This window comes from Fusarium falciforme, chromosome 6, assembly GCF_026873545.1.
Source record: "Fusarium falciforme chromosome 6, complete sequence".
NCBI lineage: Eukaryota > Fungi > Ascomycota > Sordariomycetes > Hypocreales > Nectriaceae > Fusarium > Fusarium falciforme.
The window spans coordinates 1,713,672-1,731,881 of record NC_070549.1 but is presented as its reverse complement, the minus strand read 5'-3'; the positions used below and the strand labels follow the sequence as shown (position 1 = coordinate 1,731,881).

At 53.3% G+C, this 18,210-nt stretch overlaps 9 protein-coding genes across 9 annotated transcripts; 7 read left to right on the top strand and 2 right to left on the bottom strand.

Annotated features, from left to right (window-relative positions):
- Positions 1 to 1,161: 1,161 nt before the first annotated feature.
- Positions 1,162 to 3,156, top strand: NCS54_00808900 (MFS domain-containing protein; the record flags this gene model as incomplete). The annotated part of the gene is made up of 3 exons (XM_053153488.1): positions 1,162 to 1,617; positions 1,676 to 2,396; positions 2,450 to 3,156. 3 exons carry the CDS (start codon positions 1,162 to 1,164, stop codon positions 3,154 to 3,156), a joined length of 1,884 nt encoding a protein of 627 aa, XP_053009463.1.
- A 326-nt stretch (positions 3,157 to 3,482) lies between these two features.
- On the top strand, positions 3,483 to 4,488 carry NCS54_00808800 (Abhydrolase-2 domain-containing protein; the record flags this gene model as incomplete). The annotated part of the gene is made up of 2 exons (XM_053153487.1): positions 3,483 to 3,501; positions 3,542 to 4,488. The coding sequence occupies 2 exons, from the start codon at positions 3,483 to 3,485 to the stop codon at positions 4,486 to 4,488; spliced, it is 966 nt and encodes a 321-aa protein (XP_053009462.1).
- Positions 4,489 to 6,566: 2,078 nt separating this feature from the next.
- On the top strand, positions 6,567 to 7,916 carry NCS54_00808700 (Hypothetical protein; the record flags this gene model as incomplete). The annotated part of the gene is made up of 4 exons (XM_053153486.1): positions 6,567 to 6,767; positions 6,857 to 7,146; positions 7,204 to 7,269; positions 7,319 to 7,916. 4 exons carry the CDS (start codon positions 6,567 to 6,569, stop codon positions 7,914 to 7,916), a joined length of 1,155 nt encoding a protein of 384 aa, XP_053009461.1.
- Positions 7,917 to 8,438: 522 nt separating this feature from the next.
- NCS54_00808600 (Hypothetical protein) lies at positions 8,439 to 9,176 on the bottom strand (the record flags this gene model as incomplete). The annotated part of the gene is made up of 1 exon (XM_053153485.1): positions 8,439 to 9,176. One exon carries the CDS (start codon positions 9,174 to 9,176, stop codon positions 8,439 to 8,441), a length of 738 nt encoding a protein of 245 aa, XP_053009460.1.
- A 1,140-nt stretch (positions 9,177 to 10,316) lies between these two features.
- NCS54_00808500 (Hypothetical protein) lies at positions 10,317 to 11,182 on the top strand (the record flags this gene model as incomplete). Its single annotated transcript, XM_053153484.1, has 2 exons — positions 10,317 to 10,514; positions 10,568 to 11,182. The coding sequence occupies 2 exons, from the start codon at positions 10,317 to 10,319 to the stop codon at positions 11,180 to 11,182; spliced, it is 813 nt and encodes a 270-aa protein (XP_053009459.1).
- Positions 11,183 to 11,868: 686 nt separating this feature from the next.
- Positions 11,869 to 12,792, top strand: NCS54_00808400 (Hypothetical protein; the record flags this gene model as incomplete). The annotated part of the gene is made up of 3 exons (XM_053153483.1): positions 11,869 to 12,005; positions 12,061 to 12,206; positions 12,260 to 12,792. The coding sequence occupies 3 exons, from the start codon at positions 11,869 to 11,871 to the stop codon at positions 12,790 to 12,792; spliced, it is 816 nt and encodes a 271-aa protein (XP_053009458.1).
- A 700-nt stretch (positions 12,793 to 13,492) lies between these two features.
- NCS54_00808300 (SGL domain-containing protein) lies at positions 13,493 to 14,416 on the top strand (the record flags this gene model as incomplete). The annotated part of the gene is made up of 1 exon (XM_053153482.1): positions 13,493 to 14,416. One exon carries the CDS (start codon positions 13,493 to 13,495, stop codon positions 14,414 to 14,416), a length of 924 nt encoding a protein of 307 aa, XP_053009457.1.
- A 202-nt stretch (positions 14,417 to 14,618) lies between these two features.
- On the bottom strand, positions 14,619 to 15,777 carry NCS54_00808200 (Pre-mRNA polyadenylation factor FIP1; the record flags this gene model as incomplete). Its single annotated transcript, XM_053153481.1, has 4 exons — positions 14,619 to 15,157; positions 15,214 to 15,452; positions 15,511 to 15,563; positions 15,616 to 15,777. The coding sequence occupies 4 exons, from the start codon at positions 15,775 to 15,777 to the stop codon at positions 14,619 to 14,621; spliced, it is 993 nt and encodes a 330-aa protein (XP_053009456.1).
- Positions 15,778 to 16,055: 278 nt separating this feature from the next.
- On the top strand, positions 16,056 to 17,736 carry NCS54_00808100 (Hypothetical protein; the record flags this gene model as incomplete). The annotated part of the gene is made up of 3 exons (XM_053153480.1): positions 16,056 to 16,213; positions 16,318 to 16,905; positions 16,956 to 17,736. Exons 1-3 carry the CDS (start codon positions 16,143 to 16,145, stop codon positions 17,734 to 17,736), a joined length of 1,440 nt encoding a protein of 479 aa, XP_053009455.1. The 5' UTR covers positions 16,056 to 16,142.
- Between the last annotated feature and the right edge of the window lie 474 nt (positions 17,737 to 18,210).

Sequence of the window (18,210 nt, the reverse complement as noted above, 5' to 3'; positions counted from 1 at the left end):
CCGAAAGTCAAATCCTATCACCTGCCTCACCGAGGACTTGCTGTCGGAAAGGATCCATACAGTAAACAGCCGACCAATATCCTTCCCAAACAAAAGATTTTTGCTTTCAGTCGGCGCTGAGCTACGCTGTATAGGCAGTTACAGAAGCAATGGGGAGGGAGATGGCCCTGTATCAATCGAGCCTAGGCCCAATTCATACATGATTGGAGCTGGAACAGCGAGGTGCCGAAAGTTGGTATTTGCAAAGCCCCAACGACTCACTTTCTTCAGGGACGGACGCTTGAAGACATGCTGACATAAAGACCCAAACAACAAGTCATCCTTCATGAGGCAGAATAGAGTCAAGAATATGCATCTATGTCCCTGAGTGTTCATCCTGTTCGATGATGTCTGGGCCGGCCCAACGACTCGCACCCAAGGAGCAACATAGAGGATGAATGGGGGTAGAGCATGTGCGCTTGTTCAAGGAACCCCCACATTGAAACTCATATCCCGCATACACCATGTTAACCTTGTCGGCCTCTTTCCCCATGAGGTGCCGAGTTGTAAGTCAATAATGCGCATGCTTGAAGTTAACCCGCACTCAGAGACCACTCTTCACGTCGGGCTGCAGCCTCAGAAAGCCTCCTGGTTACAGAATGACGTTGTTGGACCTGAACATACTTCCTGCCCTCGACTGTTGACTGTGCCAAACTACCTCACTGCGGAAGGGGCCGGTTAGATAGGTGCCCATCCATAAGGGTATCGTGAGATTCTGGTCACTCCTCATGTATCGTGGCCCTTCGCACTGCCTCGTGATTCGCCTTCAACCATTGCAATAGGAAGGAGATACGCAAAAAGTCAAACCTACGATACAGGAAGCTACGATGGATCTCAACCATCCATTCTTCAACATGCTTCAAACTCTTCGTCGCTTGCACACGTCTGCGTTGAGAGACTTTGACGCCTTGCATCCTCGCTGCGCAGCACAGCCAGAGTTTATTCCACCGGTCCTCGTCGCCAATGCCGAAGGCCTTTGAGTTTCTTTTTACCTAGTATTTTCTATATAGTCCCTACCTCCCCCAGTCCCCAATCGCCCTATCCCCATACCGCGCCGTTATCCAACAGCTTCAGATCAAGCACACTTTCCGAAACCGAAACGACATCTTCTGGCTCCAGATCATGTCTCAAAGCGCAGAGCCTGGCCAGACAGGCACTGGCGATAATAACCCCAGCCTAAGCTACCACTGGGCAGGCCGAAAGGATGCCCCTCGCGAATCCCTCCACAACAATGCCAACGAACTGGCCAACGATGCCCCAACGACTGTCCTCCAGAACCCGCTGGCTGATATGACCGAAGAAGAACTCATTGCCGATGCCAGCGGCCTGTGTCTGCAAAAGGGTCTACTCGAGCACATCGACACTTTCCGCAAAGCAGCCCTTCTGGCCAAGGTTATCAACGTACCACAAGGGTTCGAGTCGATCGATGCTTTGAGCGAGGTCGAGAAGGAGATTCTCCGCTACGAGGAGACACACCGCTGGAGAGCTCAGCCCAAGATGCTCTACTTCCTTTGTGCTCTGTGTGCGGGATGTGCTATTGTGCAGGGCATGGACCAGACGGTCATCAATGGCGCTCAGGTATGAAGATTGAGCCGCCCTTGGCCTAGATGGATGAAGTTTGCTGATATGAATCTAGAGCTTCTACTTTGCCGAGTTCAAAATCACCAGACATGCGCTGATCGGCCTGACCAATGGTGCTCCCTATGCTTCGGCCGCACTCATCGGATGCTGGCTCAATGCCCCCCTGAACAACTGGTTCGGACGCCGTGGTACCATCGCCTTCTCTTGCCTCTTCGCCTTTGTCACCGGTATCTGGCAGGCCGCTGCCAACACATGGCTCTGCTTCCTCCTCGCTCGCTTCACGCTCGGTCTCGCTGTCGGTGCCAAGTCAAGCACCACTCCCGTCTATGCTGCCGAATGCGCCCCCAAGAATATCCGTGGAGCCTTGACAATGATGTGGCAAATGTGGACGGCATTTGGCATCATGCTGGGATTTGCTGTCTCGATCGCTTTCCAGAACCTGAAGTATCCTAACGAGTTCGCCCCCTGGCGATGGATGATTGGGTCGACATCCCTTCCACCGCTGATCGTGGGATCCCTTGTTTACTTCCTCCCTGAGAGTCCTCGTTGGTACATGGACAAGGGAAACTTTGTGGAGGCTTATAACTCGCTTAGAAGACTCCGCAAGTATGATTTGCAAGCTGCTCGCGATATGTATCTTGCGTGGAAGTTTCTGCAGGTCGAGGAGCGCTCTAAGGAAGGCCACAACGTATTCAAGGAGTTCTTTAGTGTCAGGAGAAACTGGCGAGCTGCTCAGTCTTCCTGGTTTTGTATGCTGATGCAGCAGTTCTGTGGTGGTATGTACCTCCTAACCCCCGATGAGTAATGAGCTGGACTAACATGATCCTAGTCAACGTGATTGCGTACTACAGCACCAAGATCTTTAAGGATGCAGGATACACACAGTCGCAGGCTCTGCTGATCTCGTTCGGCGGCGGTGCCATCAACTGGCTCTTTGCGTTGCCGGCAATCTGGACAATCGATACCTTCGGCCGCCGAAACCTTCTCCTATCGACGTTCCCTCTCATGAGCATATGTCTGTTCTGGACTGGCGCAAACTTTTATCTTCCAGAGGGACCTGTTCGCCTGGGGCTTCTTGCGACTGGCATCTACCTGTTTATGGCTGTGTACTCCCCCGGCCTTGGTCCAGTTCCATTCACCTACAGCGCGGAAGCATTTCCACTACACATTCGGGCTCTGGGCATGGCTTCGGCGACATCTATTACGTGGGCCTTTAACTTTCTTCTCAGTTTCACGTGGCCTTCTATGGAGGCTGCCTTCACGACATCAGGTGCCTTCTTCTGGTATGCGTCATGGAACATGTTCGGGCTGGTGTTTGCATACTTCCTCCTTCCGGAAACCAAGGCTCTGTCACTGGAGGAGTTGGACTTTGTCTTTAGCATGCGCAACAGAGACCACGCTAAGTACTACGTCAAGCGACTGGGCTGGTACACAAAGAAGATCATGGGCCGCAACCCCGAGTCCATGCCAGCGCTATACCGATTGGAAACAACTGCGACAGAGACAGAGATAGAGGTCAAGCCAAGCAACGGGTAGAGCAGCAACTCGGCTTGAAGGTCAATGATGTTGATTCACGATGTTGTCTGCAACTGATTATTGTGATTGGATGTTTTTAGTGAGAGGGACTGCATACGCAGTTGAGGTTCAGTGGGGCGTTTTGGGAATTTGAATACCGTAAGAGTCATGGTCGAGCGCGGCTTTGCACCGTGGTTGGGTAGTGGTTTATTATGTAGTGTTTAATATCGTAATATTATTACGGTAGATTTACTGCGCCTCATTGTGAATTCGTGCTATTGAAAAGTAATCCCAACTTCCGTGGTCAGGGTACCTGTAGGCTGTCTTGTTCATCACAGATGACTAACATGGAGGATTTCTTCATCTGTACAACCAGGGGTTTTCCACCACTTTGACACTAACCAAGCAAAGACTGACATTGCCGAAGAAGCGGCCTTCATTTTGGCCCGTGAAAGCGCCACCCGACCAACCGACATGACAGATGACGATCATCAAGAGCTAGACCAGCCCGAAGCAACCGGCTTCCGCTCGGTCCAAGACCCGGCTACGACGCCGTCGAACTCGACACAGGGATACGGACCGGCGCATGTGCTAGACCACCATCCCGACTATCCCCATATGCATACGATAGTCTTCCTGCATGGCAGAGGCAGTGATGCGGAGGAGTTTGCGGAGGAGTTGATGGACTCGTCTGTCCTATCAGACGGGCGGTCGCTGCAGGAGGCGTTACCGGGTTGGCGGTGGGTTTTCCCCGCTGCAAGGCAAGTCTGGAGCGAAGTGTTTAAAGAGTTTATGCCGATGTGGTTTGAGTTGAGGGACGGCAGGGATGGGGATGGGGATTCCGAGGGGTTGAAGGAGGCGGTCACACATGTGAGAGGTATCCTGCAGGAGGAGAGGACGAGATTGGGGGACGGCAAGGTGATTCTGGGGGGCATAAGTCAAGGGGGAGCGGTCGGCATGTGGACGGTGCTGTCATTGATGGGCGAAGGGAATGTTGTTGATGATCCGGGGAAATGGCTGGGTGGGTTTGTGGGGAGCAGCACATGGATGCCGCTTGGAGATGATGCTGAGAAGATGCTGGATGGAGATCATCACGGCGATGAGTTTGTGGAACACATGATGAGATCACTTCCTCAGCGACAGTCGACCATCCCTGCTCTTATGGGACATGGCGTTGACGATGCTTATGTCGACGTCGACTTAGGACGACAAGCAGCGCGGATCTTGAGTCGAGTTGGGTGCAGTGTTGATTGGCGAGAGTACACAGGTGCAGAGCAAGAGGGTCATTGGTTCAAGGTGCCCGAGCAGATGGACCACATCTACGAGTTTCTGAAAAGCCTGGAAGCGCGGTAACAAGACATTTTCGGATATAAAATTCACAAATCTATCGGAATTGCCACAAAGCATCCTTGCATGTCAAAATTTTTACTCGGGACCCGCGGAAATAATGACCATCCTAGTTAAGCTGACAGTCCCGAGGCCAGAGATCTGAGGATTCATACCCCAGTGCAGGGTCTTTTGTGCCACTCCGGAATGTTTTATTCGAGTCATTTGCAGAGAGTGACAGGAAAAATTACCAGAAAAAAAAAGAAAAACTGATCTTGGGGTAACATTGCGCGACATGATCCTTGCCTTGTCAAAAGAAAAGGGCGCCTTCCCCTGCAGCAAGAATACGTTTTAAAAACTTCCATGTGAAAAACTGGATGCCTGCCTGTTTAGGCAAGTGCCCTTCAAGCTCTGGGGCACTCGCACTTGCACCACCAGACTTGTGCTCAAGTTGGAAGGAACAAGTGTTTCCATTACGGATAACCTCACCTAGTTGTGCCCCATGACCGTGCGCCGCTCTTTCCAAAACCGAGTCTTTGGTGCCTCAGGCTGTGCCTCAGGTTCAACTCCAGCCCGGATATCACGATGGATCCATCCATTCTCTTGCATCTCGATCTACCAACAAGTAATTTCCCTTCAGACCAAGCTTCGAGTTTAGCGATGCCATGATCATGGCCCAACATTCTCGCCGTGCCGTACGTGATGCCTGACACTATCGGAGCACAGGCCCGTCGTCTTGCAAAATATTCAACTCTCGCCCGGACCTGCTTGCTCTTCAGGTCCACACGGCCGAGAAACAAACCGTCATGGAAACCTCGACACACGACTTCTCGAAAGGAAACCCATCGACAAGGTTACCTTAAAAAAAGCCACGAGGCCCGGCCCCCATCCGGACGAATGATCGGCAGCACCAACAGAGGCGCCCCTGAGGCGACTTTTTTCCCTTCCGTACCCTTCCCCTGGGTGACACGGCCCTGATGCCCGTCATCTTTGTGTGAATCGTACGGTGGCGTGTGACGGTCCTTGTGTCCGTTTGCCTGGTTGAGCCAGATGCATTCGTGCCTGGATATACGACATTTGCCAAGAGATGCCCTGAAGCAGGCTATGGTGTGTGCTTTGACATGGACCATGTTGCTTTCTTGTCTTGGAGGTGATCTCGACTACTTTTGTCTGAGCAGCACTTTAAGCCACAGCACGGGCTGGGCCGACGGTAAAAGAAGTGAGGATATCCTGGCTTCGAATTTTTATCTGCAGAGCCGCCTTGAACCAACAAATAGCTGTCGATGGCGTCTGGTTGGTTCATCAAGTGTCAAGTCATAGCTTACACCACGTTTTCGGTCCTTCTCGTCTCCATCAGCGTCGAAGCTTCTCTGCCAGTTACGCCCTGATACCAACCGAGTCTCGTCTTGCAGGCCCCATCGCCTTCTGCAACCTGACCCCAGTCTGCAGTCTGCCCTGCCTCTCATGCTGATGAAACCCCGGCCTCGGATCGCTCTTTGGAAATCGCCATCCATCTCTCAAGGCCGCGGAGCCCCCCGCCCCCTCCCTCGGGCCCTTGGACTCCTCCGGACCAAACCTTGTTCGGACATGCTCCGTGAAGCAGCCCGGCCACATAGCCTGGAGTCGGCAATCAATATCATGGATCGAGTTAATGCCTCCGATGCGCCCGGCCACTAGTCTTAGTGGTCCCTTGTCCTGGGGCCCTGGATCTCCACCGTTCCATCGACCACCGATGGCGTCCTTCTAGCCGTGGGTTCTGTAAGCCATCACCCAAGCCAAGCCGAGCCTAGCAGAGCCCACCGTCATGCGACGCCGGGCATCTCGAACTGACTCCCCATAAACCCAGACGCGCATCCATGGATGGATGGATGGTTTGCAGACGTGGCCCCGTCGACTGAGAATCTTGGGATGCCATGCCCTAGCCTAGCTCCTGTTTCCCAGCCTGGTCGTGGAGGCGGGTCGGCGTGGAGGCGAAGATGGAGACCGACTCACTGTAGTTATAATGATGCTTCCGCAGCTCCCACCCCCGCTGCCGCCGGTCTCTGCTCTCATTCTACTGTTTCAGAGCTCTGGTTTCTTGATGCTCACTTGAGCGTCTCAGCACCATGCGTAACCCGCCTCCAGAGGTGATGGCCACATGGCCTCACCCGAACTACGACAACCCGGACCACCGTGGGCCCGCCCTGCTCATTGTCGAGGTGTCCATCATGTCGGTCGCTGTTCTCACTCTCCTGGCTCGCCTCTACGTCCGGATATTCAAGGTCAACAAAAGCGGCCTCGATGACTGGCTCATGTTGGCTGCCATGGTAAGAATCTTCCCCAGATCCGTACCTCGGCTCGTCCAACGAGCATGTGCATGCTGATCGCCACCCCCCCTGCTAACACTCCGGATTAGGTTTTCGGCATTGGAGTGACAATCTGTGTGATATTGGCGGCTCAGATGTACGGATGGAACATTCATGTGTGGGATCTGAAAGAGTCCCAAGCTGTCAAAGGTCGGCAGGTGTCCATCGCCGCCCAGACACTCTTCTTGTTCTCTTCCGGCCTCGCAAAGAACTCGATTCTCGTTTCCTATCTCCGAATTGCCCCGGCTCACTCATGGCTTCGACGCGTGACCTATGGATCGATCGGCCTGGTTACCGCCTTGATTTTTATCTTTCTTATTGTGCTTTGGACACAATGTCGGTATGTTCATGGATACACGCCGAGCTGTTCACTAGACTCAATGACTAACTGTTGTAGGCCAATGTCTGCTTATTGGAGCTTGACAGGCGGTGATAGCTGCTCTGCGGAAGGCCCCAGTGTGCTGTAGGTTTCTCAATAGCCCCTTGCTTGACTTGTCATTGACCCCTTGTAGGAGCCAAGCTATTACCACAGTTGTTACCGACCTACTCGTCTGTGCTATCCCTCTACCAACACTATTCAAGTTGAAGCTACCACTTTCGCAACGCATCGCCCTCATTGTGGTTTTCTCACTTGGCCTTGTTGTCGTCTTCGCGGCCTCGATGCGCGCATACTGGACACACTACGTGACGGACGAGACCTACGATGTTACCTGGGAGGGTTTCTATCTTTGGATCTGGACCGCCGTGGAGGCAAACTTGGGCGTCATCTGTGGTAGCGTGCCAGCATTGCGCCCGCTCTTCAGGAGCATCTTTCGGTCAAAGAGCAGCAGCTATTACAACAAGACAGGCTCACACGCTTACCCGCCTGGCACCGCCCAAGGAGGAGTAGTAACAGTTATCACGAGTCCCAAAAAGGCCAGTCGGACCTGGACGGACAGCCTGCAGCGAGGGAGCAAAGGGGTGAGGATTCAGGACGACCACATCGACATCGAAGCGGGCACTTTTAGTGGCGGAAAACGACACAAAGACACCGACAGCGGGACGTCGACGCTTGAGATGGATACCTGGCCGTCGCGAGAGCAACCAAGATCGTGGCCGTCGGGTTCATAGTGAATTTTTGGCATGTTTGGCGTTATGGCAATGCGGGAATCACGAAAATGGTACTTATGAAGCAAGGGAAGGAAATCACAGGACATCCAGCATGACAGGCATGGAAGGGATATAAGCCACGGCGTTCTATATGGACATGGTAATCACCAAAATAAATGTTCCCCTTTTATCTACCAGACTCTGTTAAAGAATCTCCAACTTTATTCGCCCCCTAAATGCTTCTGTCTCATCTTGACGTCCATCTGAGGCTCATGTGTCGAGATATGTCAAGCTAAATTCGGGCATAGGGTTACTTCGTAGGATTTAAAGCTCCTTGGCGTGGCTTTGAATCCTTCGGCAAACCGAGACGACCCAAGCGCATTGACCCGCCTCGCGAACTCGTCAAGTTTGATTGTCGAGAGGCGAACCGAATCGAGAAATCGGGGGGTCGCGAACAGGGATCAGTGTTTCCATCCTATCCCTTTGGTGTGTATAATACACCCTTGATAAATGCCCGGCCTGCATGCATCGCGCGCCGGCGCATTAGCCTTCCCCGGCGGGATTGTCGTCCATTGCGGCGGGGGAGTCGAAGGGCGTGTCTCGCTTCGGCCGGAGGAGATAGCACCAGTAGTATAGGTCCGGATCATGTGGTAGTAGCTTAGGCGTAGGAACCTTGGCGAGAACCTCGATATCAAAAGGTAGGTCATCAAGGTCGAAGCGCGAGGAAGAGTAGCTGAGGGAAACCCATACACCGCCATCGGCGAGACAATTCCGGATGCCGGCGGCCATACGGCGTAGCGGGGTCTCGCCGGCGCATGAAATAGCGTCAACGGTGCTCTTGTCGACGATGAGATCAAACTTTTCTTTTAGGTCGAGCTGTGTGGCATCTTGAACCTCGTAGCGCATTTGCACATCCCCGAATGCCTGAGTCTCAAGTTCGCGGCCGCGGTCAATGGCGAGAGGCTCGTAGTCGACATTGAGAAGGTTGCGGAAGCCCCGGGCCCGGAAGTGGTTTTGAAGGTCGCTGGTGCCAAAGCCGATGTGGAGGATCCGTGCCGTGGCCGGGTCCAACCGTTCAAGAACCGGCTCGACTAGCGGCATGAAATCGGCCGACTTGACGAGCCACTCAAAGGCCTTTTCGGAGGCGAAGCGCTTGTGCCAGTAGCTCTGCTTGTCAAAGTCGGCTGGCATGATGGCGGCGAGGGCGGCTCGTGTTCGTTGGAAGATTGGGGACGAGGGCTCTAGGGGCGGGATCTGGGGCGCGGCGGAAGAGATGGCCATTTATAATTACCCGGGCCCTTGGGCTAGGCTATATCTTATCAATACAACTTCTACCCCCAAGGGTCAAGGGGCCGTGTATCATGAGGATTGAGATTTTGCAAATCCTGACGGAAGGGGAGGGGGGGTTTCGGATCCACAGAACTGGGATTGTTGGAGAAGGACACGGGATAGTCATGGGGGCGGCCCAGAAGAAATTGGTGCCTTCATGATGGCTTCTTTTTCGTCTCCAAGACAAACAATGGTTTAGCTATATTGTCTGTGAGTTGAATAGCGTTGATACTATTGACTTTGCGACCGTGGTGAGTGGCGTTTGCAAACTGAACAAGAGGTCTAGTATTGTGATGCTGAACGGAAGCCATTCCGGAGGATTTTGCACGTTTGAATGTGGACTTTCGGCTCAAGTGCCGAGCGAGAAAGACGGTGACCAGGATGAGGATGGCCAGGGAATGACCAGAGTGACATTGGTAAGATTCATGATGCTCAGGAACATTGTCACGGAGTTGTTCTGCACTTGGATGGTTCTCACGGTTGAGGGTCCATCAGGCAGTGAATGATTGGCTCACGGAAAGAAATTGGGTTATGCTCCAAGATGGTGGTTGTAAGAGAAGAAACAGACTTCTAAAGAACCCTTGATGGATGGACCCTTGATCATAAACTCGAGCGTTCCTGTCCGTGGGTGAAGAAAAGAAAAACTGTCCGGCGCGCGGACGATGACGTCGCCCAGCTTCAACAAAGGCATGATTGGCAGGGGCTGGCCGAAAACCCCAGCCCTATTAATATCTGACCAATCACACCGTGCGAGCCGTTACTTTCCAGCCACACTCGAGTGAGGCGCTGTTTCAGCTCCGCCTCTTTTCGAGTGCCGCGTCAACCTCCAAGCAATCTTGGCAAGAGGAGGAAGGATTACGAGGCGCTCGCGCGTGATGGAGGGGGAAGTAAAAATCCTACATCTGCAAACAAACTTCTTTTTTCAGACCTCGCATCATTCTCGATTTGTTCAGCCTAGAATCCTTTCTCTCGTTCGTTCTGGCTTAGCGACCTGCCTAGACCTTGTTTACATTGACACCTCGAGGGCGCATAAACCCCATCTCCCCCGCAACAGAGTAAACAGACAAGGCTCAAAGAAAGAAACACACACATATGGCTCCCGCACCGTCTAGTGAGCCCTACGGCATCGGCCATGGCGTCGAAGATGTCGCCAATAACCTGTTACGGCGTGATCTTCAGAACCCTACGCACACGCAACAGGTGACGCTCGGCATCATCGCCGTCTACGTGGTCGTCATTGCGATTCTATGGAACGTTCCCTATGTCCGCATGGTCCTCTGGCCCTTCAAGGTACGTTTTGTCTACGGTTATTAGGTGACGGAGATGTAGCTGACTCTGTGCAGATGCTGGTCATCGCCTTTCACGAATTTGGACATGCCATCACGGCTGTGCTTACTGGAGGCAAGGTCAAGTCCATCAGCCTCGACCCCAACGAAGGAGGTGTCACGCACATGATTGGCGGCAAGAGTGCCATCACTCTACCAGCCGGCTATCTAGGCTCCTCGATTATCGGCGCTCTCTTGACCTTTTGCGGCTTCAACATCGTCGCTAGCAAAGTGGCCAGCATCGTCTTGGCCGTCTGCTTTCTCCTGACCCTGTGGTGGGGTAAGCGAGACTGGCTGACGATCCTTACTATTCTGCTCGCTGTCGGCCTCCTCATCGCCTGTTGGTTCATTTCACACGCCCAGGCCCTTCGCTTCGTCGTGCTCTTTATCGGTGTCATGTCGTCGCTCTACAGCGTATGGGATATCTGCGACGATCTGATCCTGCGTAAAGTAAACTCTTCCGACGCTAGCGTTTTCGCCAAGAGGTACGGCGGCTCTTCTCAGTGCTGGGGTGTCATCTGGTCCATCATTTCAGTTTGCTTCATGGCTGCTGGCATCGTTGCTGGCCTGGCTGCCTTTTCTCAGTCGTTTGAGCAACAAGAGAAGGACTCCCAGAAGTTTATCCCCACCTAGACGAGTGATTGTCTACCGCAAAGGATTGGCGTGATTTCTCTACTTTGGTTGTTTTATTCACCTATATGGGGGGGACAGACTGTTTGAAAAACCGGCGGACACAGTACCTGGAGTTTTTGACTGTTGCTGAATTTGGTCATGATAATGAGGATCAAGATGGTTCGAGAGCTGCATGCTCATAATGAAGAGAGATAGATGTGTACAGGTCGCTAGAGGTTGAGAGCGAGACCGGATTGATACCCTCCAAGAATGGAATGGATCTTGTTTCCATAAGCAAACGTTTTTTTCACTTTACTTTCTGATTGCAGTTGTGACTTGCCGTCGTTTCCCCCCAGTCGCTATTCAGGGAGGACAATGTACAGCATCTGTCCCACAGGTTTGCGAAATCTCCGTTCAAGTGACGAACCCCTATCACCACTTGAGTCGGTCCTTTAACTCAGCCGTGTCTGACGAACCCCCTGTGGTACCATTGTGACTTGTTCAAGGCGACGGCTCAACCTCATGAAACGTGATTGACCGCGATCGACTTGTACAGTTTCCAGAGGACGTCAGCTCACTGCTTCGGAATTAACATAAAGAATAGGAGAAGTTCCTCAAGGAAACATCTTCTCAAACAAGAACAAACTTGACAAGCAGACTCCCACGTATACTACAAACCTCGAGAAAGAATCCCCGTGCCTTTCAACATGACATCGAACTTTAACCTCCCTTGCACGATGACCAGAATCGCGCCTCCATCCGAAGAGGACTACTCCCACGAACCTTCTAACCTGAGTCTCTGCGGGGACAGTTACTTCTTCAGCGGACGCTTTAGAAGCTATGGGTAAGGATCCTGCAATATATGATGCAAGCGGTGTGTTCCTGACTTGCTCTCTCAGCCGAGTCCCCAAAGCTGTCGAGGAAAATAACGAACTGGACTTTGACCATGTGAACGGAGCGTATACCACCGAGTACATCGTGCTTGGACCCAATGAACGATACTTTCGCTGCAGGCGTATCTGCGAAGGAGAGGTTGCCGCTATGAGTGAGTTTTCCCCTTACTCTCTATTAGATGCAGTTTGTGCTCATTCTTCTTAGACAGCAGTGACTTGGAAGGCTACGAAGAAGTTACCGACTTCTGCGATGGCCACCAAGTCGAGCGCCCAGCGTTTCTCTGCTTCGGCCCCAACGGCACGTTCTACATCCGTACCGTGAACGACGAAGAGAAGTGGAATCTTCCCACCGACACGGTCCGTGACGCTCTACAGGTGACGCCAGGCGCCGCGCAATCTGGCGCTCAGAGTCTCTGGCTCGGCGCGGGGGGCTCATGGGTGGTCCAGTACCGCGACGGCAGCTTCCGCTTCGATCTCCGAGGCCGGTATGCCGCTCTGGAGAGGGCACTGCGACAGGCTCAAGAGGATGGCGTCCGAATCAGCGGCCTCGCTCTGAACCCGCTCGATGCGGATTCGTATGCCTGCGTCTTTAGTGACGGAGTGGTTGAGTACGAGGCCGGACAGGCTGGATTTGCTGGAAAGGAATTTGAGAAGTGGTGTGAGGAGAACTTTGAGCTGAAGGAGCTTCACAAGCTGTTGGCTGAGATTTCCGAGGTTACCAGGAGTAACTGGCCATGAGCCGTCACGGCCACTGTATGGCGCTTGACAATCTTGGGGTGCTCATATCGTGGTTTTCTACTTAAACTACTCCATAGTTGGAGAAAAGAAGCCCCGATAGGAGAAATATGCCGTAGATATATCAAAACGCCTAACATATGTCCTTTGAAGAAATTCCCTCCGATTGTTCACACTGAATCGCTTTGCCTCAGACGTTCTTTACAGATGTGACAAGATCTCCAAAATAATGCCTAATCAAAGCTTGCTACATATGTATTCTGACATGTTTTTTCAGCGTTGCTTGTATACAGCATTTCACATAATTGGATGGGTTCCCGGACTTCCACGGCGCCCGGCCTTATAAATCGGCCTCAGCTCCGTGAACTGCCCCACACACCCGGCGGACTTGTCGGAGCTGTGGGCCTTGTCTCCGGGGGCTCGATTTCTGGTGACGATTTTGGCAAAACATGCTAACCTGCATCTCCAAGATGTGATGCTTCATGGCGGAGGCTAGAAATATTATTGGCGGGCTACGGAGTAGATCCTGGCCAACTCTGTAAGATGCTGACATCGGCTTCTTAGGAAGACGACTAAGCTAAGGCATGTAAGCGCCCTAATGGAGGAGGTAGTCATGTATAAAACACCCTCATCATGACGTTGCGCTCGGTTCGGATAGCCTCTCGCTCTGTCTACATGACGCGCAAGCATCAATCCTCTCATCATGGCCTCAACAAGAACCCTCTTTCAGCTTTCCTCGCAGCCAACATGGTTCGAGAACATCTCCATCCGGCCAAACGGCACCATCTTAGCAACACGTCTTGATGTTCCTGAAGTCTGGGCCGTTGATCCTATCACTTCCTCCGGCTCTCTCCTGTTCCGAATTCCACTCCCCAAAGATGTCCCTTCGCAGGCGCTCACAGGCATCTGCGCCCTGCGTCCAGATGTGTTTGCCATCGGCGCTGGCATCTATGACATGACGGGCGACACAGGAGCCAAGGCGGGTAGCTTCAGTGTGTGGCTCGCAGATTTGACGGGTCAGGAGCCCAAGGTTACCAAGGTGACCGACACACCTGAGATTGCCATGATCAACGGCATGGCAACGTGGGACGAGAACACGGCCCTGGTTACAGACTGTTTGAGCGGCAAGGTGTACAAGCTCGACGCCACATCTGGCACGTACAATATTGCACTGGAAGATGAGACTATGGAGATACCTGCCGGTGCGCCTTTTCAGTTTGGCATCAACGGTCTCAAAGTCCATCGTACGGCCGAGCAGATCTACGTTTACTACACCACTACGACCCGGTACTCGGTGTACCGCATGCCCGTCACACATGAACTAAAGTCTGCAGGTCCCGTGGAGACGCTTGCTTCGGGAGTCGTCCCTGATGACCTCGTCGTGGCACACGATGGAACTGTCTACGTGTGTACCAATGTCACAAACACCGTGGCGCGAATTCCATCAGGTGGAGGGGATGTGGTAACAGTCGCAGGAGAGTCAAAGGCCATGACACTTGCGGGATCGACGGCGTGTGTGTTTGGTGAAGGAGAGAAGGTACTCTACGTTGCCACAGCTGGAGGCAATGCGACTCCTGTAGATGGCAAGACTGAGCCAGCTAAAGTTGTAGAGGTCAGGTTGGACTAGGAGAACAAGTTCAAGGCAGAAATATGTTTCAGAGACGGCTATTCAAGTCTGTACCTCAGTGATATTCTCACCTGAGTCAGTTAGGCCCTTAACATGGCCATTCTATCATCGTCCCATGCCTGTCGGCAACAAGCCCCAACGCCAGGTTTCCCCAATCCGTAAATCGACAAAGTCCATATTGTTACGATTGCAGTGGCAATGATCACCACCTTCCACGACGTCCACGACCTCCGCCGAATCCTCCCCGTCCTCCACCTCCACCTCCGCCTGACATGTTCTGTTCGTATCCAAAGTTGCTCTGGTTCCCGCCGAAGCCACCTCCAAAGTTGCCTCCCTGGCCTCCTTGGCTGCCTTGTCCTCCAGCACCACCAGCATTTTGCATACCGGCAAACATGGCATTCATCTGGCTGGGGTCCATCTGACTTGGATCCATGCCCGAGGCCATCATCTGCTGCATCATTGCCTGCATCTCAGGGGGCATGCCATCCATTCCGGGCATACCAGCAGCCGAGTTGCCGCCGCTACCACCACCTGGCATGGCCATGCCGCCCATCATCATCATGTTGAACTCGTCCATCATCTTCTTATTGTTCTGGGCAAAAACATCGGCGCCGAATTCGCCTCGAACTGCCTCTTGCTTGGCGGCGTAGAGTGCCCAGGTAAACTCGTCAAAGCCGTAGTTGAAGTAGTCGCTGATGTCCGTACCAGGCTTACGCCACGGCTTGTCGTTTTCTGGGAGATCTTTATCGCGTCATGTTAGTCTTGGACATGGAGCCAAGGAGGGGGCTTCAACTAACCTTCGTCAATGTTAACCTGCGTGATGGGCTTCCCTGAAGCAGCGTGAACAGGAATCGCGTTGACGTCTATCGTGGATTTTGAGGCAGCGGCTGAGGTCTTGTCGGCGCTGGGCGCAGCAACGTTGACCGAGCTGGATTGTCGCGACTCGCCTTCCTTCTTGACAGGTGCTGATTGTGACGGCGAGTCATTCGAGGCTGATCTTTGAGGAATATTCCGAATATCGCTATATTTGGATTGGCTATTCACGTGGTCGGCCGGTCAGTATTGCTCCTCGGCGCATTCAGAGTTTCACGTACGAAGGAGGAGCTGGTTTGGAGCCATCTTTTCGTTCGGTGATGATATCAATATCCTACAATGGCGTGTTAGAGAATGTGTATGGTATGGAGTAGCAAAGAACCCACTGAGTCGTCATCATCCTCGTCCATGGCCGCACCCTCATCTTCCTCTTCACCTTCTTCAAGATCATCTGCCTTGGGCTTGTCGTCTGGGGTTGCGCCCTGGGCCTTGGGCTCCTCAGGCACGTAGAGATCGTCGTCCTCGTCGATATCCATGTTGGCGACCATTAAGACGAGAAATTGAGACTCTTTTGTAAAGTGGGTGGTGAAAGAAAAGAGTGGTTGCAAGCTGGGTGTATATATGTACAAAGACGTCAAGCTCCAAGCTCTCGAGGTCCATGAGCTGCCCGGCGCGCCGAAATTTCTCCGGGCGACTCTTTCACCGTCACTGCAGGTACTGACCGAGACTGACCGACGCTCACCTTAAGCCCAACTGGTCCAAGCGCCAATCCAGACCCAAACAGCTTTCGCTAGGCCTCTCAAGCTTGGAACATTTTACCCTGTCGCAGCCTCGCAACTCGGTCGTGTCGCGTGAATCCAGCCTCCGAGACAGCGTCGCGCTTGCTCAAGGAGCCTCTTCTGTTGCCCTGAGCATGTCATTGACCCGTTCAGCAAGCGGCCCAGCAGGCGGTCTAACCATCAACACCGGCGCGGCCAACGCCTTGTAAGCTCCACACCAAACCAAACAAAGCATCCACCCAGCGACCGACTCAAGACCTCAACCATCCTTCACTTTTGCTGACCGGTGCGCTTTCCTCTTGTCTACAGCGGCGCCACCGCTTCGAAGCCTTCAGCTGCCGGCACTCTGTTCGGTTCAGCTGCGAATACCCCCAACAACACCACGACAGCGCCAGCCGGAGCAAGCACCATGTCGACGGCGGGAAGTCTCTTTGGCGGCGCGCAAAAGACGGGGACGGGTCTTTCCGGCGGAGCGGCAAGCACTACAGCTTCAACTGGTGGCGGCCTGTTTGGAAACACCCAAGCAGCGACTCCTGCGCCTGCAACGGGCGGTCTCTTTGGGACTGCCCCTGCGACGACCACGACCACAACAGGAGGCCTGTTTGGCAACACAGCTGCGAAGCCTGCGGCAACCGGAACTGGTCTCTTTGGCAACCCCGCCGCTGCAACACAACAGACCCCAGCTGGAGGTCTCTTGTCCGCGACCACCACAGCCACTTCACTAGGCACACCAACTCCTACGGGTCAGAAGCCAGCAGGAGGCGGTCTGTTTGGAAACACTGCTACTGCTCAGGCGGCACCCGCCACAGGCACGACGAGTCTCTTCGGTGGTCAGAAGCCAGCGGGAAGTGGTCTCTTTGGAGGTGCTGCACCCGCTCAGCAGACTACAACAGCACAGTAAGTTTGTTAACTTTCAAGCTACAGACAGTCTGGCTGACTCATGACAGAAACACAAGCACATTCGGCCAGCCGGCGGCTCAGGTATCGGCCGTCCAAATCAACTACGACAACATCCGCCATCGCACACGCTTCGACGACTTGGCCAAGCCGGTACAAGATGAGATTGCGCTGCTGGACAAGGGCATCCAGAGGGTGATCAAGATGCGGGACGAGATTGGAGAGTTCATGCCACAGCACGAAAAGGATATTGAACAGCTCGGTCGAGATGTCAGCTTTGTCGAGTCCAAGTTCCGTATCGTCGATGCGGCCCTCAACAACGACGTCAACACCGTCAAGAATCTGCATGACCAGACACGGAAGAACGCGGCCGATGCCCGGCTGTGCTTCCGCGGCGCCGACAACCTCAAGCTGCCGGCGCACTACCACCAGACGGGCCTCTTTGCCAGCCAGGCCCCGACGGCTAACTCGAACGGAGGCGACGCCGCGTCGACGCACGCAGATGCGCAGGATCTCATCACCTACTTCAACCGCATCTGCGACGACATAGAAAAGTCAAAGGCCCGCCTCGATGAGTACCGCGGCAGTATCGAGCGTGATATGCCCGGCGTCGAGAACGGTCTGTACGAGCAGATCCGCTCCCTGCGCGATCGCAGCACCACGAGCATCGTGGTGCAGGACAAGCTGAACGAGGTGCTGCTGGCGCTGCGGGATACTGGTAATGCCATTATTTACCAGGCTGGGCAGATTGCCGACACGCGCGAGCGACTGTCTCGACTTCAAGCGGGTATTGTGGACAGCGGAGTGTATGGTTTGAGCATGAATGCCTGAGCGTACAGGAGAAGGGGGCGTGCTGGTTAGAGATTGTCGGGAGGTAATATCAATCAATCAATATATTGGGTATCGCGAGAGCTCGATTTCGAGAATAAGGGGGATTGGTCATAGAGGCCGTGTGTATGGTTGTGGAGTGTAGCAAGATTCTTCAAGGAGGCGTCTTTATGACATGTACGAATATACAACACAAAAACTTTGACAGGGCTTGAAAGACTGGGAGTAGGGTGAGCACAAATTGGACATTTTACCATGGAAGAAAGCAGATGATCAGTCATCCTCCGGTTTTGGAGCTATCAGTGAAGCCATACTTCAGTGGCCATACTGTGATGAAACTCTCATTATTTCTTCTGCCTCTCGCGCCCGTTGGAAGGATCGCGGGGCGTGGGTATCAAACCGATTGAATGCCGTGATAAGTAAGTATACAAAAAACCCCGTCGCTTTTTATCTTTTTTTTTTTTTTGTTGTCCTTTG